The 21,771-nt window shown below is 43.8% G+C and overlaps 2 protein-coding genes across 2 annotated transcripts in view; both read left to right on the plus strand.

Annotated features, from left to right (window-relative positions):
• Positions 1-21,771, plus strand: part of LOC117777400 (hemicentin-1-like) — a 1,765,934-nt gene that overhangs the window by 1,323,292 nt on the left and 420,871 nt on the right. The window lies entirely within an intron of this gene.
• On the plus strand, positions 14,084-15,975 carry pou3f1 (POU class 3 homeobox 1). The gene has a single exon (XM_034612220.1). It carries the CDS (start codon positions 14,390-14,392, stop codon positions 15,515-15,517), a length of 1,128 nt encoding a protein of 375 aa, XP_034468111.1. The 5' UTR covers positions 14,084-14,389; the 3' UTR covers positions 15,518-15,975.

Raw genomic sequence — 21,771 nt, forward strand, 5'->3', positions numbered from 1 at the left:
AATAAAAGACAAGAAGGGGCTTTTAAAAACACTTGTACAATGCGTTTTATGTTCCTCTCTGTTCCCCTCGTTTTTTCCTCTTTCTAACTGAATAGTACATGATGGCACTTGACGGAGGGTTAGGAGGAGGAGAAGAGAAAAAAAAGGAGAAAGCAGAAGGAGAAAGAGTGAGTGAGAGAGAGGGAATAAAATCAAGTGTGACAACATATGAATTTCAAATTTCCGAGGAGACATCAAAGTGCGCCATCCGGGGTGTCTCTTCGACAAGGACACTTTCTGATTTTTAATTCCGTTCCCTGATTGTATCGCCAAGGCCCTAACGAAGAATGGAGGAGCAATGCCAGTGAGTGGCATCAGGCAGCGAGAGATAGAGCAGGAAGGGAGGGTAAGGGGAAAGGGGGCTGGTTGGGGGGGGACAGCGCAGAGGAAAGAGAGAGTAAGTGAGATCAGAGGGGGTTAGAAGAGATAGATAGAGGAGGAGGAGGAAGGAGAGAAGAAAGAAGAGCCTCATCCAAACACAGGCGGCCGGGCCCTTTGTTGTCGAAGTGATCATAGCTCCTCTTTCATCAGACAGAGAGATGGAGAAGAGAGAAAGGAAGAGAAACAGTGAGAGTGATCCAGTCCTTTTTCCACTGCGGTGACAGGGACATCCATGGAAGAAGGGCAACTTTCTTCACCCTTTGCACATATCAAATCAAGGCCCCTCTTCCACGGACTTATCATGTTGTGCACAGTTTGAGAACCAAATGCTTACAAGGATAGCTGGGGGTGCATGTTAACAGTGTGCTCACTTTAACCAGAAACAATATGTGTGTTTGCGTTCAGTCGATTGGCTGTAGTCAACACAGTGTCAACATTAACTGTTTTAATAATACTAATCGCTGGTTGTGTTCCCTCTTCCTTCTCCTTTACAGTGCACGACCGCAGCAGTCTAATTGCCTGGGAGGTTCTCAGCGGGAGTGTGGCAGGCCTCTGGCATTCCCTCCCCTGGCAAAGCTCTGCGCCAGTGCTGCCGCAGTGCCAGCTCACCCAGCATCCACACGAGGGGTCTCCTAACCCAGAAGAAACCCCCATGATGGGCACTCCCCACTGGAAACGGATGGGAAACCCCAGGGAAGCAGCAGAAGGGTTGGAAAGGTCATATTACTGCTTTGTATCTGCATCTAGTGCTCTCTCTATCTATCTCTCTATCTATCTATCTCTCTATCTATCTATCTATCTATCTGTCTATCTGTCTATCTATCTATCTATCTATCTATCTATCTATCTATCTATCTATCTATCTATCTATCTATCTATCTATCATCTGTCTGTCTGTCTCTTTCTCTCTCTCTCTCTCACACACACACACACACACGCACACACACACACACACACACACACACACACACACACACGACACACATAGACAACACAATATTACAATCATATTATTCTAGGACTGGTTCGTTCAGAACGTGTTGAAGTTTCCTTGAGCAAGACGCTCCATCATCAGTGTGTGTGAATGTGACACATATTGTAGAGCTCTCTAAACCAGTGTATAAGCACAGTCCATTTACCATTGCCCGAGTAAAAATATGCCGGTATTACCATCAAATCATTGTTCTCAGATTTAAAACAAAAACACAGAGAACAAGCAGCAGCGTCAGTTCACTAGTGAAAACGTTTCCCTTCTGTTAAGGAGGGAACTAAACCAGTTTAACTGGTGCCATCAATCACAGCGATGATGACGTTACAGACCTGAGAGTTACGGCTGTTACACTCAGTCGGGATCTCAGGGCTACAGCAGAGTGGAGGCAGAACAGAGAACGACTACAGCAACACACGTGGCTTTTATAGCAATGGAGCATTAACCTTTCTCCTCACACGTTCATGTCACAACACAATGATCTGTCAGAGCTGAACCTCTTTTTGCACAAAGCACTGGTGCTGCAGAGGTCGATGGTTTTGTAGCACAGGCCACAAAGTTGTAGCACGAGTAAAGATCTGTTACCATCTCTCAAAACAATCACAAAAACTGTATCACATGATTTCTATAGTGGTAAATTTGACAGTTTGTAGCACGTGCAGTGTATATTTTGCACTGTACAGCTCTGTCTGTTCTATAAAACTAATTATTGAAAAGGATGAAAAGATGAGTCCAAAAACATTTTCAAGCAGAAGTGTAACCATCCATATATTTGATTCTAATGTGACAATATGTTTAGTAAGTGTGGCCTATTCTCTTTTCAACCATTTCAATGAAATAATAAAAAGTCTTTACGGGAAGTCTAGAATCTATATGATCAAATTATTTCTCTTAAAAAAGGCTTTTAAAAAGAGGATTGCCATGAGAGTGAATGTTTGTGTCTCATGTTTAAGAGCAAAAATAAATGTATGTGATCAGTAAGTTGAAACTGAAAGGAAATAAAAGTTAAGTTGTACATTTTCTTAAATTTTAATGCTCAAACATTTTAGATATTTGGCTGCAACAAAAGAAAAAAGATCTTTTGACTAAATGGTGACATCCTGCTATTCTAACAGATCAGAGATTCAAGACAGAAGGTCAAGCGCACCCATGCCATGCGCACCACATCCCACTAATACACAGATGCACACACACTCACAGGGGCCCCTCCTTGGTCGTGGAGAGGGGTGCCTGGTGAAGCAGCTGGGAGACGTGGGGCCACTATGGCCCTTTAGGGCGAGACAGCCCTAATCCGTCCCCCGTCCGACAGCGCCAGTGAAAGGAGGCCTGTCAATCATAGCGTGGCACCCTCGGGTCTCTGAGATGGGCGTGCTCAGATTGAGGATTTACTGTACCCCCTCTTTTTTCCCTTTTTAAAACCCTCTTTGCAGACAGACAGATATACATGTATGCACGTGTGTGCATGCAGGAACACACACCCACACACACACGTACACAGTTTGCTGCCTCTTGGCTGTCACGGCTTTATAAGACCCACTTTGAGCTTATGTGTGTATGAGGGGAGAAAAACGACAGCTACAAAGAGCAAAATATGCAGATGAATGATGAATTTATGTGTTTAACCTTTAACGTTCACCAGCACATCTCCATATTTCAAGAGGTGTAACGGCAGACATCTGAAAAAAAACTCCACATCAGACAGATATAATTCACATTTATTTTATTTAGATTATTTTTGCTTCATCATTACACAGTGAAATTATACTTCATTTGCTCTTAAAGTACATATGACGAGGATTTTCAATTCAAATGCTCAGTTATACTTCAAGGAATTACATGCTGGGGACGGGTGATGATCATTTTGGATACATTTCATTTCATAGGGCTGTTGTTGCTTGACACACGCGCACACACACACACACACACACACACACACACACACACACACACACACACACACACACACACACACACACACACACACACACACACACACACACACACACACACAGGCTGGCAGCCATACTGGGAAATGCAGAAGCAAGTACATATACACACTAAAACACTCACACACACACAAACACACAGTAAACACTTATTTAGAGGTGTCAGACACTGCATGTAATATGCTCTGGCACTGTGTGTGTGTATGTGCGTGTGTGTGTGTTTGTGTGTTTGTGTGTGTACCAGTGAGCCGTCAGCTGAGCGGAGCTGTGCACTGTCCATTGCAGCTGGGTGATGGTGATCAAATCTAACAGACAGTGAGGAGCGGAGCACGCTTTCTGCCTCAGAGACATGCTGAGAGAGGGGGAGAGGGGGAGAGGGAGCACTGAGACCGCCTCTGGCCACCATTATCTCTTCAGTGCGTGACTGTGTCCATGTGAGTGTGACAGTGTGAAAAATAGTGTTTGTTTGTTTACTTACTGTGTGTATACGTGTGTGTGCCCTCGTGTGTGTCTGTGTGTGTGTGTGTGTGTGTGTGTGTGTGTGTGTGTGTGTGTGTGTGTGTGTGTGTGTGTGTGTGTGTGTGTGTTTGCTTGCTCATGTGTGTGCCTGTCAGTGTATCCAAGTGAGTGTGAGTTCATATTTGCTATTCAATATGCTGAAGCCCATATAAGTGACTGGGAGATAACTACTGAGCCAGATGACATGGCGGGAAGATTCTTCCTCTCAGGCCTTAAGCTCCTCAAACTTCCTGTTTCTGTCTTAGACTTCATTACAGTTTCCTGAAGTGTAGAAAACTTCTCTCCAGCTGCTCTTGTCTATTGTAGAAAATGAATTTAACCTGCTGCTATTGCTGGAAAGAGTTCGTCCACTAAATCCTCGGTCTCAGGTTGCAGATTGTAATCACAGGTGGACCGATCAATAGAAAGAAGTCTTTTAGATTATAAATACTGGAGTTATGGGATCTGAAAGTTGATGAGTTTCTCATTATTTAATTTAGAGAAACAGTCTCTTGTTTATCTGTGGTTGTTGTGAGCACAGAGCAAGAATTTACATTCATAACAACCTTATGTTTTGAACATGCATAATTACAGCTTCGATAATCAAATTTAAAAATCAAAGAATTGATTTACAACTCCTTTTTTATATTAAATAAATTTTTGTTTCTTTTTTTATGCCAAAACTCTGATTCCATATTTTCTAGATGCCATCATCTTCTTTGATTCTAAACTAAATATCTTTGGGTTTTTGATTGTTTGACAGACAAAACAACTCTTTTGCTGATGTGGGAAACTTGGGGTTGGATTAAGACAGTGACACTGTTAGGACTCTATATGAACCCTTGAGACTTCCCCTGTGGTTTCAAAACTACTTCTTGCTAAAATAGTTCATTTAAAAAATATATTTTCTGGCTTTTTTCTTTATAGAGACACAGAAGGAGTAACAGGAAACAGGATGAGATTCGTGGAAATGACCCGGGAACCTGCTGCTCAAGGTGAATGCACTTTAACTATTCGCCTGACGGATCATTCAGAAATAGTTACATTTAAGTTTGATGAATACTCTTGTATGTTAATATTTGCAAAAGTGCAAGAGGTCATTGAAAGAAGCTGTAGATAAAGACTGAGTATCTTAGTTTGAAAAAAGTTTGAATACTTTAAATGTGACTCGTTTACTGCATTTACTGGGTCCATTAAGTAAACAATATACTGTAGGTACACAAAATTTCAATTTAAGTGATTGGTCATTTCCTGCTCTATCTTGTACATTGTATTTCAAAGTATCCAGTCTATATATTTCACTGGTTTTATTTATTATTGTGGCAAATGAAAACTTTTTTCCTTCAAGTAAAATAAAGTTCTTCAAACTGAAATCCTTTAAGCAGGGAGCACACCACTCCAGGACGTTGCCAAGGGCTGGTTCGGCCTGGAGTCCCACATCATTTAACATACTGCCAACACCGCCCCGCCCCGCCCCTGCAGCCCGAGCCCCTCACACACTCCAGCCACACATCAGTCACCGCTCGCCGTGTGTGTGATGGAGAGAGAGTGAGAGAGGGTGTATACGTGTGTGTGTCAGTGTGTGTGAGAGAGAGAAACAGAGATGAATGACCGTCTAATCACTCACACAATACAGCTAAGCCCCATAATGAAAACCGTTGATAAGAAAAATTAGCATAAAACCTAAGTGGTACAGAACGAGACAGTGGACATAAATAAAGAGGCTTAGGCACCATAAATCTGAACCATAAACACAAATATATACGACTCATATATATATAACTCACAGACTTCCTCATAGGCTGCAAAAAAAATGACCCTAAAGCATATGTACACATATCTGCTTCATCCTCATTTTTGCTTTTTGCCAGTTCCCGCAGAGCCGGGCCCTCCACTCATAGCACGGTGCGGTAAGTTTTAATGGTAAATCAACAAAGGGCCGACATGAAAGAAAGGCTAGCTTTCCAGTTTGCAGGGTGAAGAATTATTCATCAGCACTGTAGTGTTGCACTGCGGGCGAAAATCCTGCAGCAGTGTTCCATTTTAATTGCCAGAAAATGACTGTAAATGATACAGAGAGCGAGGGAGGAGAGGGCAAGAAAAGGAGACAGAGGGAGAGAGAAAGGGGGGAAAGAGAGTTGGAATCGGAGGTATTAAGAAATGTGAGGGGGGACAAAAAAGGGACACCCCCACCACCGACAGCTGCCCCCCAAATTGAAGGCAGCGGTGATAAAAAGCTATGTGGCAATCAGAGGAGAGGAGTGTCCCCCCAGCAGCCTAAAAGAGAGATAGTGAGGGGAGAAAAGAGGAGAGGAGGGCGAGCGCCATCAAAAAAAAGGAGTGGTGGGATTAGGCCTGAGAGAGAGTTTACTACGCTCTTTTTGTGCGCCGAACCTGCAGGATTAGAGATAACAAATGTTAGCCGAGGACGGGCACCTGCTGTGAGCGGGGAGGAGGAGAGGAGGAGGAGGAGAGAGGAGCGACCCCGCTAAAACAGCAGAATGGGCTTTTGTGGCCCCCGTGCAGAATAAGAGGAAAGAGGCCTGAAGGGCAGGGGGGGGGGGGGGGGGGGGGGATAGGGGAGAGGATAAAGGAGGGCGAAAGTGAAGGGGCAAAGAAGTGGATGGAACGGGTACAAAGTAAATTTATAATTGTCAAACAGATGAAGGAGCTGAGATTTTGCGGAGGAGTAAACATTGAATTTGCTAATCTGTGGACCTCAAATCTCGCTCCGCTCAGCGCCACTGGAACGCTGTCACCCATATGTGTTCCTGTTTGCTGGAATCTCACGCCGCCTGTAAATCCTGAGATCAACCCTCATGTAAAGAAGGAAAATACAGCACAACAAACTTTTTCAAAAGTCTCTCGGCTCTTATCCTTCCCCCCTCGCACGTGTCCTAACTACCTTTCCTCCACCCTGTACTCTTCGTCTCTCTCTGCCCCTCCGTGGCGCTTGGGTTGTGTGTGGCTGAAATTGCCGCTGGGGCCTGGGGACCTCCCCGCCTGCTCTCCGCAATGACCCCAGCCCAGGAAGCACTCAGACTGGTCAATCAGCAATTAAAAGCCTGTCTGTAGCCACTAACTTAATTCAACCACTCAGCTTAGTGCTCCGTTAGAGCCCAGGCACCCAGACAGAACTGAGACAGACTCAACAGCATTGACCCCTCCACTCCACCAGACACAAACACGAACACACGCGCACACACACACAGTCGCGCAAGTGCCTCCTCTAGGTGAGCCCCAGCTCTGTGGGTGCACGCGTGACGAGGAGCCCGGCCTGTACATAAAGGTCACAACCTCTCTTACATATGTCTCTGCACCTGTACCTCAACCTGAGGGTTTAACCCTGCTTAGTGTTCAATACGGAGTTTGACCTTTTCTTTGGTCTGACTTAAAGCATTTACTGTAGTCGCCTGTGCATTAGGAGTGTGTGTGTTTGTGTGTTTGTGTGTTTGTGTGTTTGTGTGTGTGTGTGTGGTGGAGTGGAGGGGTCAATGTTGTGTGTTCGCTGTGGCCACGTAGTTCGACTTCTCACACACACACAAATAGAAACTCATGGACTAAAACACAGTTGATTAAACAAGCACTGAAACAATAATGAAACATAAACTCACGCAGGGAACATAGACACAAACATATGGATACAGGCTCCCACTCTCACTGATACACACCCTTTAACACACAAACACTTGCATGCTTCACTCGCCCCATATGTTTCCTGTTTTTTATACTGTTTCATCATTCAGTCACTGCTTGGGAAAAAAACGCGACTTGGAAATGTAATATAAAAACAAAAGGCAGAGAATAACTGCAGGGACTGGTAAACGAAGCATAAAGACCCCGAGTGACCGAGGGGAATTATTTGGCTCCATTAAGCAGGCATTAACATGAATTACTATCTAATTAAAATTAAACAGCTCATTAATAACTTTGCGGTGGGGCCTTAGTGTGGAAGTTCTCTGGAGTGTGTGTGTGTGTGTGGCATGTGTGTGTATGTGTGCGTGCGTGTGAGAGAGCGAGCGAGGGAGAGAAGCTGTGTTGTGTCGCGGCCAAGAGAGCGATGAAGTGTGATAAAACTAAGCACCTGCCCTAAAGAGGAGTCAGGCCCTCAGAGGCTTCACCTGTGGAACAAAACAACTACTCTGAATTAGCCAAATGCAAAAAAAAACGACATGCTTCACTGAATAAAGGTTACTTCATTCACACTTTAATCCTGCAGGAGTGTTAAAATGAAACACAAATCTGCAACACTTGGGCTCAGAGGTCCCTTTTAAATCTGACATCCCATTCCCAATCCCTGTCCCCTTGTTGTCCTCTCGTTTTTGTCAATTACAGCATTAAAACCCGCCCAAAATAAGCTGCTTTTAAAAGGAAAACTGAAATTCATTTTGATTTGACTGATGATAATCTGCTCAAGGCTTAAAAGGGGTGAGTGCTAGCTCACCTGGTTACTCGGGCGCCATTCATCGCATACAGAGACGAGAGTCCGCAGGTTTGCTTCTGACCTGACTGCGTGTTATCCCCCATTCTCTCTCCCCATCCACTATCCTGTCAGTCCAGAAAAAATGCCCGAAAAACCATTAGCGCAGTATCGTATTGTCCAAACTGCCAACTCGCATTAAAAACTGGAATTTTTTTAGCTCTAGAAAACTTCATATAAAACCCCCAAACCTACTGAAAGTGGAGTTGCAACAGTTACAGCCGTTCAACCTGTTTTTCTCAGTCACACACACACGTGAAGTCATATTCATTCTCAACTTCAGTAGAGGAGTGCGCATAAAATACAAGGGTGAAGCTGCTGGAATGGCGGAGGTACGAACACCAGACTTTTCATATCAGGCGAGATGTTTGCGCGCTTACACGTTGTCACAGTATGTGTGAGACATGTCGACTCACTCCTGCCGTGTCCCGCTGGGGTCGTGGCCTTCGTGTTGGCAAAGCCGCTCAGCCTCGCAGGATCTGTCAGGATAAGAGAAGACAGGAACAGAGGGAAGGGGGAAAGAGAGAGAGAGAGAGAGAGAGAGAGAGAGAGAGAGAGAGAGAGAGAGAGAGAGAGAGAGGGCCATAAGTGTGAGATCATCATGTCGCAGTGCTTGTCCTCATCTTAACAGGAGAAGATAAGAGATGCTTATTGAGGGAGGCAATTATAGTAACAGTAATGACCAGCGTTACCAGCAGTAATAACTGACATTCAAACAACGCTTGCGCTGATTTTATTTTCCTTTATAAAAAGAAAAATGCAGCATCAGCATCGAGAAAACCAAAAACTTCTGAGTTTGAAATCCGGTTTTCAAACTCCCTCCCTCACTGTTGCATTGATAATAGAACCTCATCACCCAAATCCACCAGATTGTCCAAAAGCCAAAAGCACAAACCTTGACAATGCAACAACAAAATAAGGAGGAGGAATAGTGATAGTTCCTGGAGATGGTGAGTGAATGACAGAGAGCGGGGGGTGGGGGGGGATATGGAGTTAGGCCTCAAATGTATGCCAGTGCATGCATCACCCCCCCTCCTCCACCCCCTACCCCCTTGCTTCTTCTGGCCAGGAGCTGTTTACCTCTCTATCAGCGGCGCTCTCTAAAAGCAGGGACCCCATCCATATTCACTGGCCTCAAATTCCTCTGCTTATCTCCCCCCCTAACCCTTGAAAAACCTCCCCGTGTCCCCCCCCGCACATACATACATACATAAACACGTCTTTATGGAGGCAAGAGGCAAACGTGCAGGGCCAGGAGGGGGTCGGGGATAAGAATCACCTTGAATTCAAAGCGGAGGATTGTGAGTCCTCAGCAGGGGCGGACGGACAGGCAGCCAGCCACACGGGCGAAGGGCTCACGCTGGCGTGACACACGGAACGCCAGACCTGGTAGAGGGGTGGATTTAAGGGAGGAAGCAGATGTGTGCACCAGAAGCCATGGGCAATTCAGAGGATTTGGAATAGTGAGGTGTGATGCTTAGGAAATTGTGAGTTTGTAACATGATGTGCATCATTAGGCGATGGGTGCATGTGCAAGGTTGTGTTTCCGCACATAGGTTTGTGAGTCAGATCTTCACCCTCCTGGAAAGACACACGTGATGTTGTTGAGAATCCAAAAATATAGATGTTGAAATGTTTGAAACTGACACATTATCTGCTCTGTCTGTTTGAGCCATTATTGACGAATCTAATTGGATCCGCTGTTATTCCCAACATGGAGATTTACATGGAGTGGACAAATGGCTTACGTTGGTGGCTGCTTTGAGAGAGAGAGAGAGAGAGAGAGAGAGAGAGAGGAGGGGGGGGGGGGGGGGGGAGCAGGAGATAGGAATTGACAGTAGAAGTTATGGGTTGAAAGAGCGCTGGAGCACAAGTAGGGACTCTTGTAGAGTTACATAGCGGGGACCGGCACCACGTTCCCCTGCAAAGAGCTGCGTTGTTTGGGGATTGAAGTTGGGAACTCTCTCCACTACTAATTGCGCGCCGGTGCCTTTTCATGAATATTCATTCTGGCGTGTTCAGACCCCGCCTAATTAGCCGAGAGATAGAGGAAGAAAGTCGCACCTTTTACCACAAGACCCCCCCCCCCCCTCACATACACACACACACACAAACACACACACACACCACCACCCCCTTTGCATTCTCCTGGGGATGCTGGCAGAATAGCCCAAGTTCATTAGCCAAAAAGGGAAAGAGGAAAAAAAAAAAAGTTACCTGAAAAGCACGGGACGGTTTGGTCTTCAAAATGGATGTGCACACTGTTTTTCTTTTCTTTTTTTACTGTTGCATATTTAGAGCCTATTACGCATGTCTGTCAAAAAAAAAGAAAGGACCAAAAAAAAAGAAAGAAAGAAACACGTGGAAGCGAAATACAATTATCTGATTGAGTGAGCTGCTGAATATTATTCCACTCAGTGTAGTTGGGAGGTACATCACATGAATTTTAAAATCTAAACATAGCTTGTGGCAGGTCGAAATGTTCCCACTGGAATTGAGGAAGACTTGTATTTAACATCTAATATGAGGCCGAGGCCGTTTTAGGAGTGTGACTGTGTTATTTCAGGTATACGTCTTCAGAAAACGAAACCCTATTAAAACTTTATTTCAAAAATTAAATGTTTGCATATTTATAGGCCTGGAATGAAGAGTATATATAACCTGCACTAATACCCCACCTCCCAAAAAAGGGGATATTTTTAAATAGAGTGCCTTAATTTATATTCAATTCTGATTAATAGCAGAATTTATCTTTTCAGCATTATTTTTACACTCTGGACTTTCAGTACTTCCACATCCAGGCAGAAAGAGAGAGGCAGAGGGGCACTTGGTGAAGTGAAGGGCCGGTGGGGTCCTGGTGGCGGTTCTGAGTCCTGACAATATTACTGATGCATATTAAGTAGTAAACACGTGACTGACTGAAAAAGGGAAAGACCCCCTCATACTAATAATAAACCAATAAATTGCAGTTGCACAGGAAAAACACATCTGATCTGCAAATGCGTAATTGTGTCCTGGATAAAATTGTAGTTCTCATAGAGTAAGTTTTTCGTACATGTTCACATCGTGTCGACACGTCACTGGAAAGAAGCTGAGGAGAAAGTGAAGAGTATAAACCGGACGTCTGTGTTTCCAGGGTGACACAAAGAAGACACTTATTTCTGGTTTAAAAAAAAAAGGGGTCACCCAACTTCCTCGACACTCAGCTCTGCGGTTCATACCCAGTGCGCCTCGTAGTTTCATAAATCCATCATAACGGCTTCATTTCCAGTCGCCTCCCCCCCCCCTCTGTGCGCAGAGTCACTCGCCACACACAACTTCTGTGTGATTTCTTTCATCGGGCGCACCATGGAAACGTCGTGCGTCCTGGCAAAAATGCACCTCAGCGCACACAAGGCCATATTCTTTGCAAAAAAAAGAAAGAAGGGCCAAAGCATCTGGATCTTTCTTTTTCCAGCAGCTTTTCCCTCCGCTGGCACAAGACTGGGTCTGTGTCGCAGAAACCACCGCTTTTTATAGACTGAGGGGGGGACGAGGATGAGTGAATGGCTTTTACGCGTCTTCATTAAGGGAGAGTTGCGTGGAGCTCCGGTGACACGCAGCCACTGAGGGTCTCTCAGGGGTTTGCAGACAGTGACAGGAGGAAATGTCCTGACTGGGATTTCAGAGTTTCAGAAGCATTGTCGTGAACTTTCCCTTTTTTTTTTTGCATGTTATAATTATCTCTGAGATAAGTTACCCCACATAAAAAATTTTGGTCATTTAATTATTTATCTCGAGAATTAAAGGGAACATTTTTATAAAAATGCAAAACTTAATCCTAAGAAAAGTGTCAGCAAATGAATAAAAGGACATAGCAATAAAAAAATATCATCATAAAATCTGACTTTGTTAGAAATTAAATTGCAATAAGGCAACAACTCGCACGGATCGTCCCCACTCATCCCACATATATATAGAAAGGATGCGTGGATTAAAAACCACGCCTTTCACGAGATGATGACGAGCACCTGTGACCCCCCCGACAACACACACACACACACACACACCTCACACACACACACACTCCTCACACACTGCTAAAGCTGCAGACCAGAGTGAAGCAAGGACGCGGTCACACGCAGAAAGGAGACAACTTACCTCAGAGTCCAGTTGTCCCGGGTTAAAAACGAGCACTGGCTGCTGGTGCCTCGTCCTGTAAATAGACAGGATACAGTCGCACGAGGGGAAGATGATGATGACAAAACAAACAAAACACGCGTCTGAAGATAAAAACGACACAACTAAAAAGTCGTTGCTTTCAGGTAAATGATTAAAATGGGACTGTTGCGTCTGCGGGAAGTAACAAAAAAAAAAAGCCTTCCCCCCCTGAAAAAGCTGGTGTTTTAGAAGGAGTGGAACATGCGCCTGATTGCAGAGTTTTAGGCGAATGGAACGGGAGAGATGTAAGATTTGTTTAAAGCCCCGCATTTCCATTTAAGAACGTGATTGTGTTTGCAAAGATCCCTTTCAATCTTCGCCCCCCACCACCACCACCACCACCACCGCCGCCGCCACCCTCTCTCTCTACCCCTCAGCGTCTCTGAGGCTGCTTTGCAATTCATAGAATTGGTAATTTGCTATTGGGACAAAACGTGAAGGGAAAAATAATCAGATCAACCGGGAGAGAGAGGTAGAGTGAGGCAGGAGCCTGGGAGGAAGAAACACTAGGTCTCTCTCCCTCTCTCTCTCTCTCTCCCTCTCTCTCCCTCTCTCTGTGAAATGCTTCCAGAGGTAAATGATATTTAGAAATAATAAAAGAAAAGAATCTGGCCTGTTTTTAATCGGTGAAATCTAAATTTGCAAGGTGGGAGAAATCCACAGCAACGTGCAGCAGCAGCAGCTTGGCAGTGAGGACGCGAAGTGTGACGTGAGAATTAAATTAGATTGTTTTATGACAAATTATAGGCTAAATGATTATTATCAGATATGGCACTAAACCTCGATAACGTCTATATTATTGCGCTCAGAAGAGTGAATGATGGGAATAAATTGTGTATAATATCTGTCACCCCTGTCACCTATACACTCACTGTAGGAGTGTGTGTGTGTGTGTGTGTGTGTGTGTGTGTGTGTGTGTGTGTGTGTGTGTGTGTGTGTGTGTGTGTGTGTGTGTGTGTGTGTGTGAGAGAGAGAGAGAGAGAGAGAGAGAGAGAGAGAGAGAGAGGATCCTGGCCTATCATAACTAAGTGGGTGGTGATGATGAGATCACAGAACATTGAAAATTACCGAGACAATACAAATAAATGACACACACGGAGGCTTTGAAATCGAGCAAACGCTTCGCAGATTTGTCACACGCATTTACAGCCACGTTCACGCACGCTCACGCAGCTTATTTGCACGCCTCTCCACGAGTGGGAGTTCTGCGGAGCCGCAGCAGCAGCAGCATCGTGCCTTATAATCTATTTCAAATGAGGAGCGCTATAATCATCAGTGACCAATTACAGAAGGTGCACGGGTGTGGCGTGTGTTTAGAAGTGCATGTGTGTGCGTGGAAGTGAAGGTGGGGGGGGGGGGGGTCCTCCAGAAAGATCTCCGTACTCCCCCACGTGGTTATTTGCAAAACAACCCGATGCAAACTGAGGGAAACCTAATGAAACCCCGCTGCTGCAGCACCTTCCTCGGAGAGAATTGTGAGAGGAGGGGGGGGGGGAAGCAGAAAGGTTATCAGTGCGCACGAGTCATCAATGGAAGGCAAGGTATGCGAAATGAGAGGAGTGCTTTTAAAAACTCAAAGGGACATTTAATAAATAGAACATGTGTTTTTTTTTCTTCCTGTAGCATATGTAAGATTGGAGCTCTATTCATCCTGTGCGAAAAATGCGCTGTGCCATGCTCTGAAACCGTGCGCCTATTGAGCGTGTCCCCAGTGGGCTCGGATCGGAGAGGAGCCAATACAAGCGGAGGGGAGGCGTGTCCTCGCTCTTCCCCAAGACCTCCCAGAGCAGGTTGTTGCGTTTTAGCTCTAAAGCCTGGAGACCTCCGAAGTGCTCGTCAGTTTTCGAAGTCGGAGCCATGGCGACAACAGCTCAGTATATTCCGAGGAATAACTCCTTACCGTCCAACCCGCTCATGCATCCGGATTCGGACAGGATGCACCAGGGGACGACCTACAGAGAGGTGCAGAAAATGATGCACCACGAGTACTTGCAGGGGCTCGCGGCGACCAACACGGGACACCCGATGAGCCTGACGCACCACCAGTGGCTGCCCACCTCCAACACCGACTGGTCCACCGGCACCCACATCGGACAGCAGGAGCACAAAGCCAGCGTGCAGGCGACCCGGGAGGACCTGAGCACCGGCTTCCACCACAGATCTCACCTGGTGCACCAGCAGACGCAGAGTAGCCACCATGGTTCGTGGGCGCCCGCCACGACGCACCACTTGTCCCCGCTGTCCCCAGCATCCAACGGCCACCAGTCCCTGGTCTACTCGCAGCCTGGATACACAAACCTCAACGCGATGTTGAGTCCCCAGCCCGGCGCCCTGCACCATGGCATGCGGGACCCGCTCATCGACGACTCGGGCAGCCACGACAACCAGATGGAGTCGCCCCAGCAGGCGTTCAGCCACCACCAGGACCACTCGGACGAGGACGCGCCCAGCTCCGACGACCTGGAGCAGTTCGCCAAGCAGTTCAAGCAGCGGCGGATCAAACTGGGCTTTACGCAGGCGGACGTGGGCTTGGCCTTGGGCACCCTGTATGGAAACGTCTTTTCTCAGACCACTATCTGCAGGTTTGAGGCGCTGCAGCTCAGCTTCAAGAACATGTGCAAACTTAAGCCGCTGCTAAACAAGTGGCTGGAGGAGACAGACTCGAACACCGGCAGCCCCACCAATTTGGACAAGATTGCTGCGCAGGGCAGGAAACGAAAGAAGAGGACCTCCATTGAAGTGGGGGTGAAAGGGGCGCTGGAGAATCATTTCTTAAAATGCCCAAAGCCATCTGCTCATGAAATCACCAGTTTAGCCGGCACTCTGCAGTTGGAAAAAGAGGTTGTCCGCGTTTGGTTTTGCAACAGAAGACAAAAAGAGAAAAGAATGACACCAGTGGGGGTCCCTCACCCGAATATGGAGGACGTATATTCCCAAGCAGAGACCCCTCCTCTACACCGCACACTACAGAGTCCTGTGCAGTGACTGTTTTCATGAACAATCCGAGCATCTCCGCGGGGGGATAGAAAAGAGGAAACAAAAAAAAATGGGGACTATGGAGTTTACAGTATTTAAGTTTGGCTTTTTTTTTTTGGTTTTCCAGCGAGAAAAAGAGACATGGAAAAAGTTGAACAGATGAGTTTTTTATTTTATTTTTTATTTTTTGTTGCCCTTAGTATTTTGGAGATCGTCATGTCCGACAAATAGATGACAAGAGGGAAATGTTAAGGGGAAAAAAAATCATGAGGTAATAGAAAATGAGAAAAAAAAAATGTTCGCTATTATTGATTCTGTGCGCATTTAAACAAAGATCTTTATTTACCAAAATTATATGGAGGTGACGAGTAAAATTCGATTTCCCAATGGCTGTTCCATGAAATGTGTCAACTGAGGCCATCTGTGTGAAATGAACTCACCACAGCGACGTGGTTTCCTGAAAAAAATCAACCATCAACACTGGAGCTGAAAACACTGAATGAACAACGTTTTTGCTTTTTCAGCCTCAAAACTGATTAACCAGATTTCTGAATATCGGTGTATACTTTCTTTGTTCTATGAAGTGTGATGTTTTTTTATTTTTTGTTGTTGTTGTTGTTGTTGCTTTGGAGATATGTTGTTTAACCTCTTTCTGCAGAACTGTCTGTCACTTCTGTCTTGATTTCGCTGTGACTCGTCAGAGCAGCTTCTTTAATATTTGTTCACTCAGCTGGTGGAGGAGCAGTGGTAGGAATTGTGGCACCCGAACAAAAAAAAAGAAGAGAAAAGACTCATACTTTTTAATGTATTTCAGAGAAAATGTCCAATGCACCAGGACGTCTAAGTTCTGACTGCATGCCTTAAAAAAATAATATTTAAAGCTTTGCAGCTCATCACGTCGAAATTTGCAAAACAAGCACCAGACGCTAAAAAAAAGGGGCAACAGGCATTTCTTGTTTTCTTTGAGGGTTGTGTCATTGTTTCCTTTGCATGGAGCACTTATTCTTCTTTTGTTAATATTATTATTATTGCAATTTTTAATTTCTCTGCGTTAGTTGATAAAAATAGTGTGTGGAGCTTAAACACAATAAAAGCCCAGCATGTTTACAGGTCCCTGGCTGTCACCACAGAGCGCACACTGCTCACTGCCTCCTCAGCCCTGTTGTTTCCAGACATTTCAACAGAGATTGGTCACATACGAAATGAAAAGTAATAATAACTCAGGTAACTTCAGTGCCCCCACGTCGGAAAATCACGCCTGTACATGATTTACGTTCCTCTGTGGTTTCTTTATTTTTTTAAATATATGTTTTAAATCTGGTTACTACCACACCGTTTTTCCTTTGTCCCATATACTCATTGTATTATAATAAAACGCTGGATTCGGAGATAAGAAAACAACAATAATAATAATAATAATTCCTAAAGGGAAAGCGATGAAGGGACGTACTTTCGATATATTTATTTTTTTCTTCTGTCCTGAAAGGAAATCTGAAAACTCTCATGCGTTGTGTGTCATTTCTCAATGTTGGACCAGTCCAAAAAGCCTACAGCAGTGCTACTCAATACAAGATGAGGGGAAACTTTTTTTTTTTCCAAGAAAAAAAAATAATAATAATGAAAAAAAAAAGAAGATTTTAGAGAAAATGTTGCCAGGATTATTTCCAATATGTAAATATGTCCAATATGTAAACTTGTATTTGTTCTGAGATATTGTTTTTGTTTTGTTTTGTTTCTTTCCGGGCAGTTTTGTACACTTACTAATTCCAAGAAGATATTTTAATATGATTTCATTTATGAATCTGACCATTTATATATATATATATTTATTTCTTAAACGTGTTTGGAGCTTTTTTGTTCAGCTCTGTTAATGGTTATGTTGCAGTGGACTTCAGTATGTTCTTATTTTCCTTTTTGTTTACTACATTGGTTGTATGTTGATTGCTAAATGTAGACTGCAAAGTCACATTTATATTTATGTTATAGTAATATTTTATTACTTACATAAAACATATATACAAGAAATGGTCTTTTGTCTTCATTAAGATCCAAACCCGCTCGTCCTGCAGTGTGTTGCTGTGTGTGTGTGTGTGTGTGTGTGTGTCTGTGTGTGTGTGTGTGTTTGTGGCAGCAGCAGCAGCAGCACACACACAGGATGAAGATGATGAAGATGATGGTGATAAATGGTGTTCAGTGAGCGCACCGTGTGTTCAGTGGAAATAGCAGTGGTTCGTTATGTAACAGGGGGTCGTTTCAAATCAGAAGCTGTGTACATGTGCTGTTAAGGGGAGTAGACAACAGTATTTTACCTCAGGCTAAGTTCACACAGCCTCTGACGTTGTTCACATCTTTGTGTAATCGCAGTATTAAATTGTGCAATATTAATAACGAAAGTATTGTCTTTTCATTGACTGCTTATTATCGCCATTATTATTTTATTATTATTACGAGTAGAGGTTTATTTAATGCTCCTTATATAAACCAGCGAGCATCACTTGTCATCTTCTGAGCGATTAAAATAAGGAAAATCTTTGGAAGCAGAAACTCCTGCAGGCCACAAAACCGCCTCTTCTTCTAAAGATAGAGGAGGAAAAATAACCGAGAGGAGCAGGCCCGGAAGTTCAGAGGGAAAAATAAAGGCCTGATTCACAGCAAAACTATTTTTATAACAGTTTCTCTAAATCATAATTTTTTTGAAGGCAGTTTTAAACTTAAAGTTGTTCTTGTTTTCGTAGCATCACGGGCCACAGCGGCTGTTTTATTGATTCTACATATGATTAGGCCCATTTATTATTTTAACCTCCACCTTCACGGTTTTATTTGTAAATGGTAAAAAAAAAGAAAATCACTGTGAAAATGTTTTTATATATCAAAAGAAAAATGTAGAGAGCAACAGGAAAATCTACTTCCACAACCTCACAGTCTGAGTTTGTAGAAGAAAGCGTCAACTTGTCAGAATTTACTTCACATATCAGGGGCAAGTTATTTCTAATAGCTACAGCGACCACACGCACGTGTATTTTTCACGAAGCCACTTTCTGAATCAAAGCGTCAAACATGAACACGATGAAAAGGAAAAAGTTGGAGGTGTCGTTCGGTTTCTAAAGAAAACTCCAAGTCAAGACGCTTATTCTGCAGCTAATACATTTTATAAAAACGTGCACATCTTTACTTGCAACAACAAACAACATGCACGAAATGTTTCCCTCCCATTTGCGTAATCTTTATTCAATTTTAAAGTTGATTTTTTTTTTTTTACAAAAGCCATATGCGTTAAAAGAAAAACTGTACGCAATGTACGCAACAACACTGCGCAGGTCCGTCGGATTTTTGCGTGGGACTTTATAGTTGCGGTGATGTGAAAGTGAAAATGAAAAATGAAGAAGCTGTGCAGAGGTGATCTCACTGAGGAAGAGGAGGTGAAGGAGCACACAGGCCCACAGAAGAGCGAGTCACAGGCGCCCCCAGCTGGCCAAACCTGGGCACTGCAAAAGCTCGACCTCAGAGAGTTTGACAGAAATGAGCTATAATAATAATAATAATAATAATATTAACATTCATCATCAATGTCATCCCACCACACACAGCTTCACTTAGTCTAACCAGCATTATACTCTCATCTATCCACCATTGTTCTTACAGTTAGTGACACAGAATCACTACCGACTGTATATCGGAGCCTCAGATCCTCATCAGTTCCTGACGCTTGCAGAATAAGTGACGTCTTTTAAATCACTTCTAAAAACATCTTTATCTAAAACACTTTTCATGTGTTGACTGTTTCTTTGTTTAATGCTGTGTTTTGATATTTTATTCCTGCATTATTTCATGCCCTGATCGTATTTACCTTAGTCCTGAGTTGTTCTAATCCTGATTCTACCACGTAAAGCACTTTGCAAAGTGTTTGTTAATATTATTATTTTATAGATTGAATATTCCAACCAGTGTTTTGTTGTATCTTCTGTTTTTTTTAAAGCCATTTAATTAGTTATTCTGCCAATCTTGTCTGGTTCTTATTGTGTTTACATATATACGTATACACAGCACCTTCATTTCTAGCAGTCGCATGCAACACCTCTCTTCATTGGTGGTTGTTCTGTGTTTATGTTGTATATTGTGTTCATGTTTTGCATGATTTGCTGCACTGTTTTTGCACCTTGGCCTGTGAGAAACAACAATGTCGTTCAGCCGTTCACTTTGTATGAGGATGAAACACAGTGAAAGTACATTTGAAAGCTTCACAGAAACTTTACAGAGCAGAACGTTCTCTTTGTCATGTCACATATGAAGGGGTTTGATATGTGTGTGTGCAACACTGCAGGATGTAAACTGTGGTTTCTCTGACGTACACTCCCCTGCTGACCAGCCGTCAGCCCGGTTACTACTTCACTATACAGCACCAAGCAGAAAAGACATCACATCCCATTTTTAAAAAGTTTTAAATGTGACTCAGTCAGGGATCAAACCTTCGTGTTAGAAACAGGCTCTGAGCACCTTTAAGGGTCATGTATGAATTGCAGTGTAAAAACAGAGGCCTCCGGAGTGACATAGATGGTGAAACAGAAGGAGTCCACAGTTGACCAGACATGAGAGATCATGGTGACTGCTACCAACTGTTGTTTTTTGATGATATGCAATTTTTATTCTGGTCCGTATGGAGGGACACAACCTCCATTATGCCGATAAATCAATAAAACATGAGGAGAACTCATCACTAAACAGCAAAACCCAGCTATTTGACCTACAAATCACCACAGTTCACCCTCTCCTCCTCTGCTCCTCTTCCCCTCTCTGCAGACCGCTCTCCTGCACTGAGTGGGCCCTGGGCAGCACCCGTGGAGGAGCTGCAGCCTCGGCAGAGCCCGGGCGCTGGCGAACACCGATGCCTCCTTCATCAGGGAAGTATCGTCACACACAGGAGATGTGGATTAGTGATGATTAGCAGGGATTATGGCTGGTTAATGGTGGGAAAATACATTAGGAACCATCGGCTGCGGGAGGGGGAGGGGGATTTCACTCACACTAGCGGATTTGCATTGATCCACAGCAAATGAATGAGGATTAGCAGCATCAAGCTATGTGCCAACAGATAAATAACATTAAGCGCATTATACGCCAACGCTTGTTATTAATGACATTACAAACACCACTACAATGCTGGCAATTATGGAAAATAATAGGAGCGGCTGAATAATGTACTCGGTCGGGAATCTTCAGATTCCACATCCTCGTTGTGTACAGGCAGAGAAGCGTAGAGAGTTTGGGATCCACTTGCTGATCATTTAAAGGGGTTTCATATTGTTAATGTATTGATGTTAAATAATCATTTATCACTGCCTCATGGGCAAATAATAAGAGATCTGTAGGAACAGGGATTTAGTTGTTAGGTTGGGAAATCTACCTTCTGTTGTCAGTCATCCATCTCCAGCTTAACTGTGTTTTCATCTGTCATTTAACAGCACAATTCGTCCTCTTACTTTGTGTGAAGGAGCCGAAGAGCAACTGCACCAAAGCCCTTATTATGCTAATGGTAAAATGCTAATAACCCAACAAGTTCACATCGTGCAAGTCCATATCCTAAAAAAAACAAAATCTGTCCTATCAAGGCAAAATGAAAAGAAGTAAAGCATGAATTTCTTTAGTTTGATGCAACAGGTAGTTTGAGAAAATGCGAAAAAAGTGACCATGGAAGGTTATGTTTTCACCCCTGTGCATATGTTTGTTTGTTTGTAAGCAAGATTACACAAAAACTACTTGACCCATTACCACGAAAGTTGGTGGAAGAATGTGAGAAGCGTCAGGGAAGAAACCATCCAATTTTGTTGTGGATCTGGATCAGGGGCCAGATCCAGGAATGTTGTTTCCCTTTCTTTAACGTTGCAAGATAACGTGTTTTTTGACATTTTCACTGATGGATCCTGATGAATATTTAGAGAATATTAAGAGAACTGATATCTATGAGTGTGTGCAATTTGATGGAGCTTACATTGTGTTAAGAAGCCATAAAGGCTGCATACCTTTTGATTTAATGGCAGGTAATACTCGAATATGATTGACATTGAAGAAACTGCAGCGAGGTAATACACTACATATTAGTCTGTAGGCCGGAGAGTGGAGGAGAGAAACCTGCTCATTCCTCCACGTAACCCACATTTTTAACCTGACGGGTGAAAGAGCCTGTAGCTTTTCTTACTCTCTATTACTTCCTCTTTCTCTACCCGAGTTCTCCTCTCCTCTTTTTTTTTTTTTTATACCGTTTATGT

This window comes from Hippoglossus hippoglossus, chromosome 16, assembly GCF_009819705.1.
Source record: "Hippoglossus hippoglossus isolate fHipHip1 chromosome 16, fHipHip1.pri, whole genome shotgun sequence".
Lineage (NCBI taxonomy): Eukaryota > Metazoa > Chordata > Actinopteri > Pleuronectiformes > Pleuronectidae > Hippoglossus > Hippoglossus hippoglossus.

Coding starts and splice junctions, on each gene's coding strand:
- pou3f1 (XM_034612220.1), top strand. CDS start 14,390: ATGGCGACAACAGCTCAGTATATTCCGAGGAATAACTCCTTACCGTCC.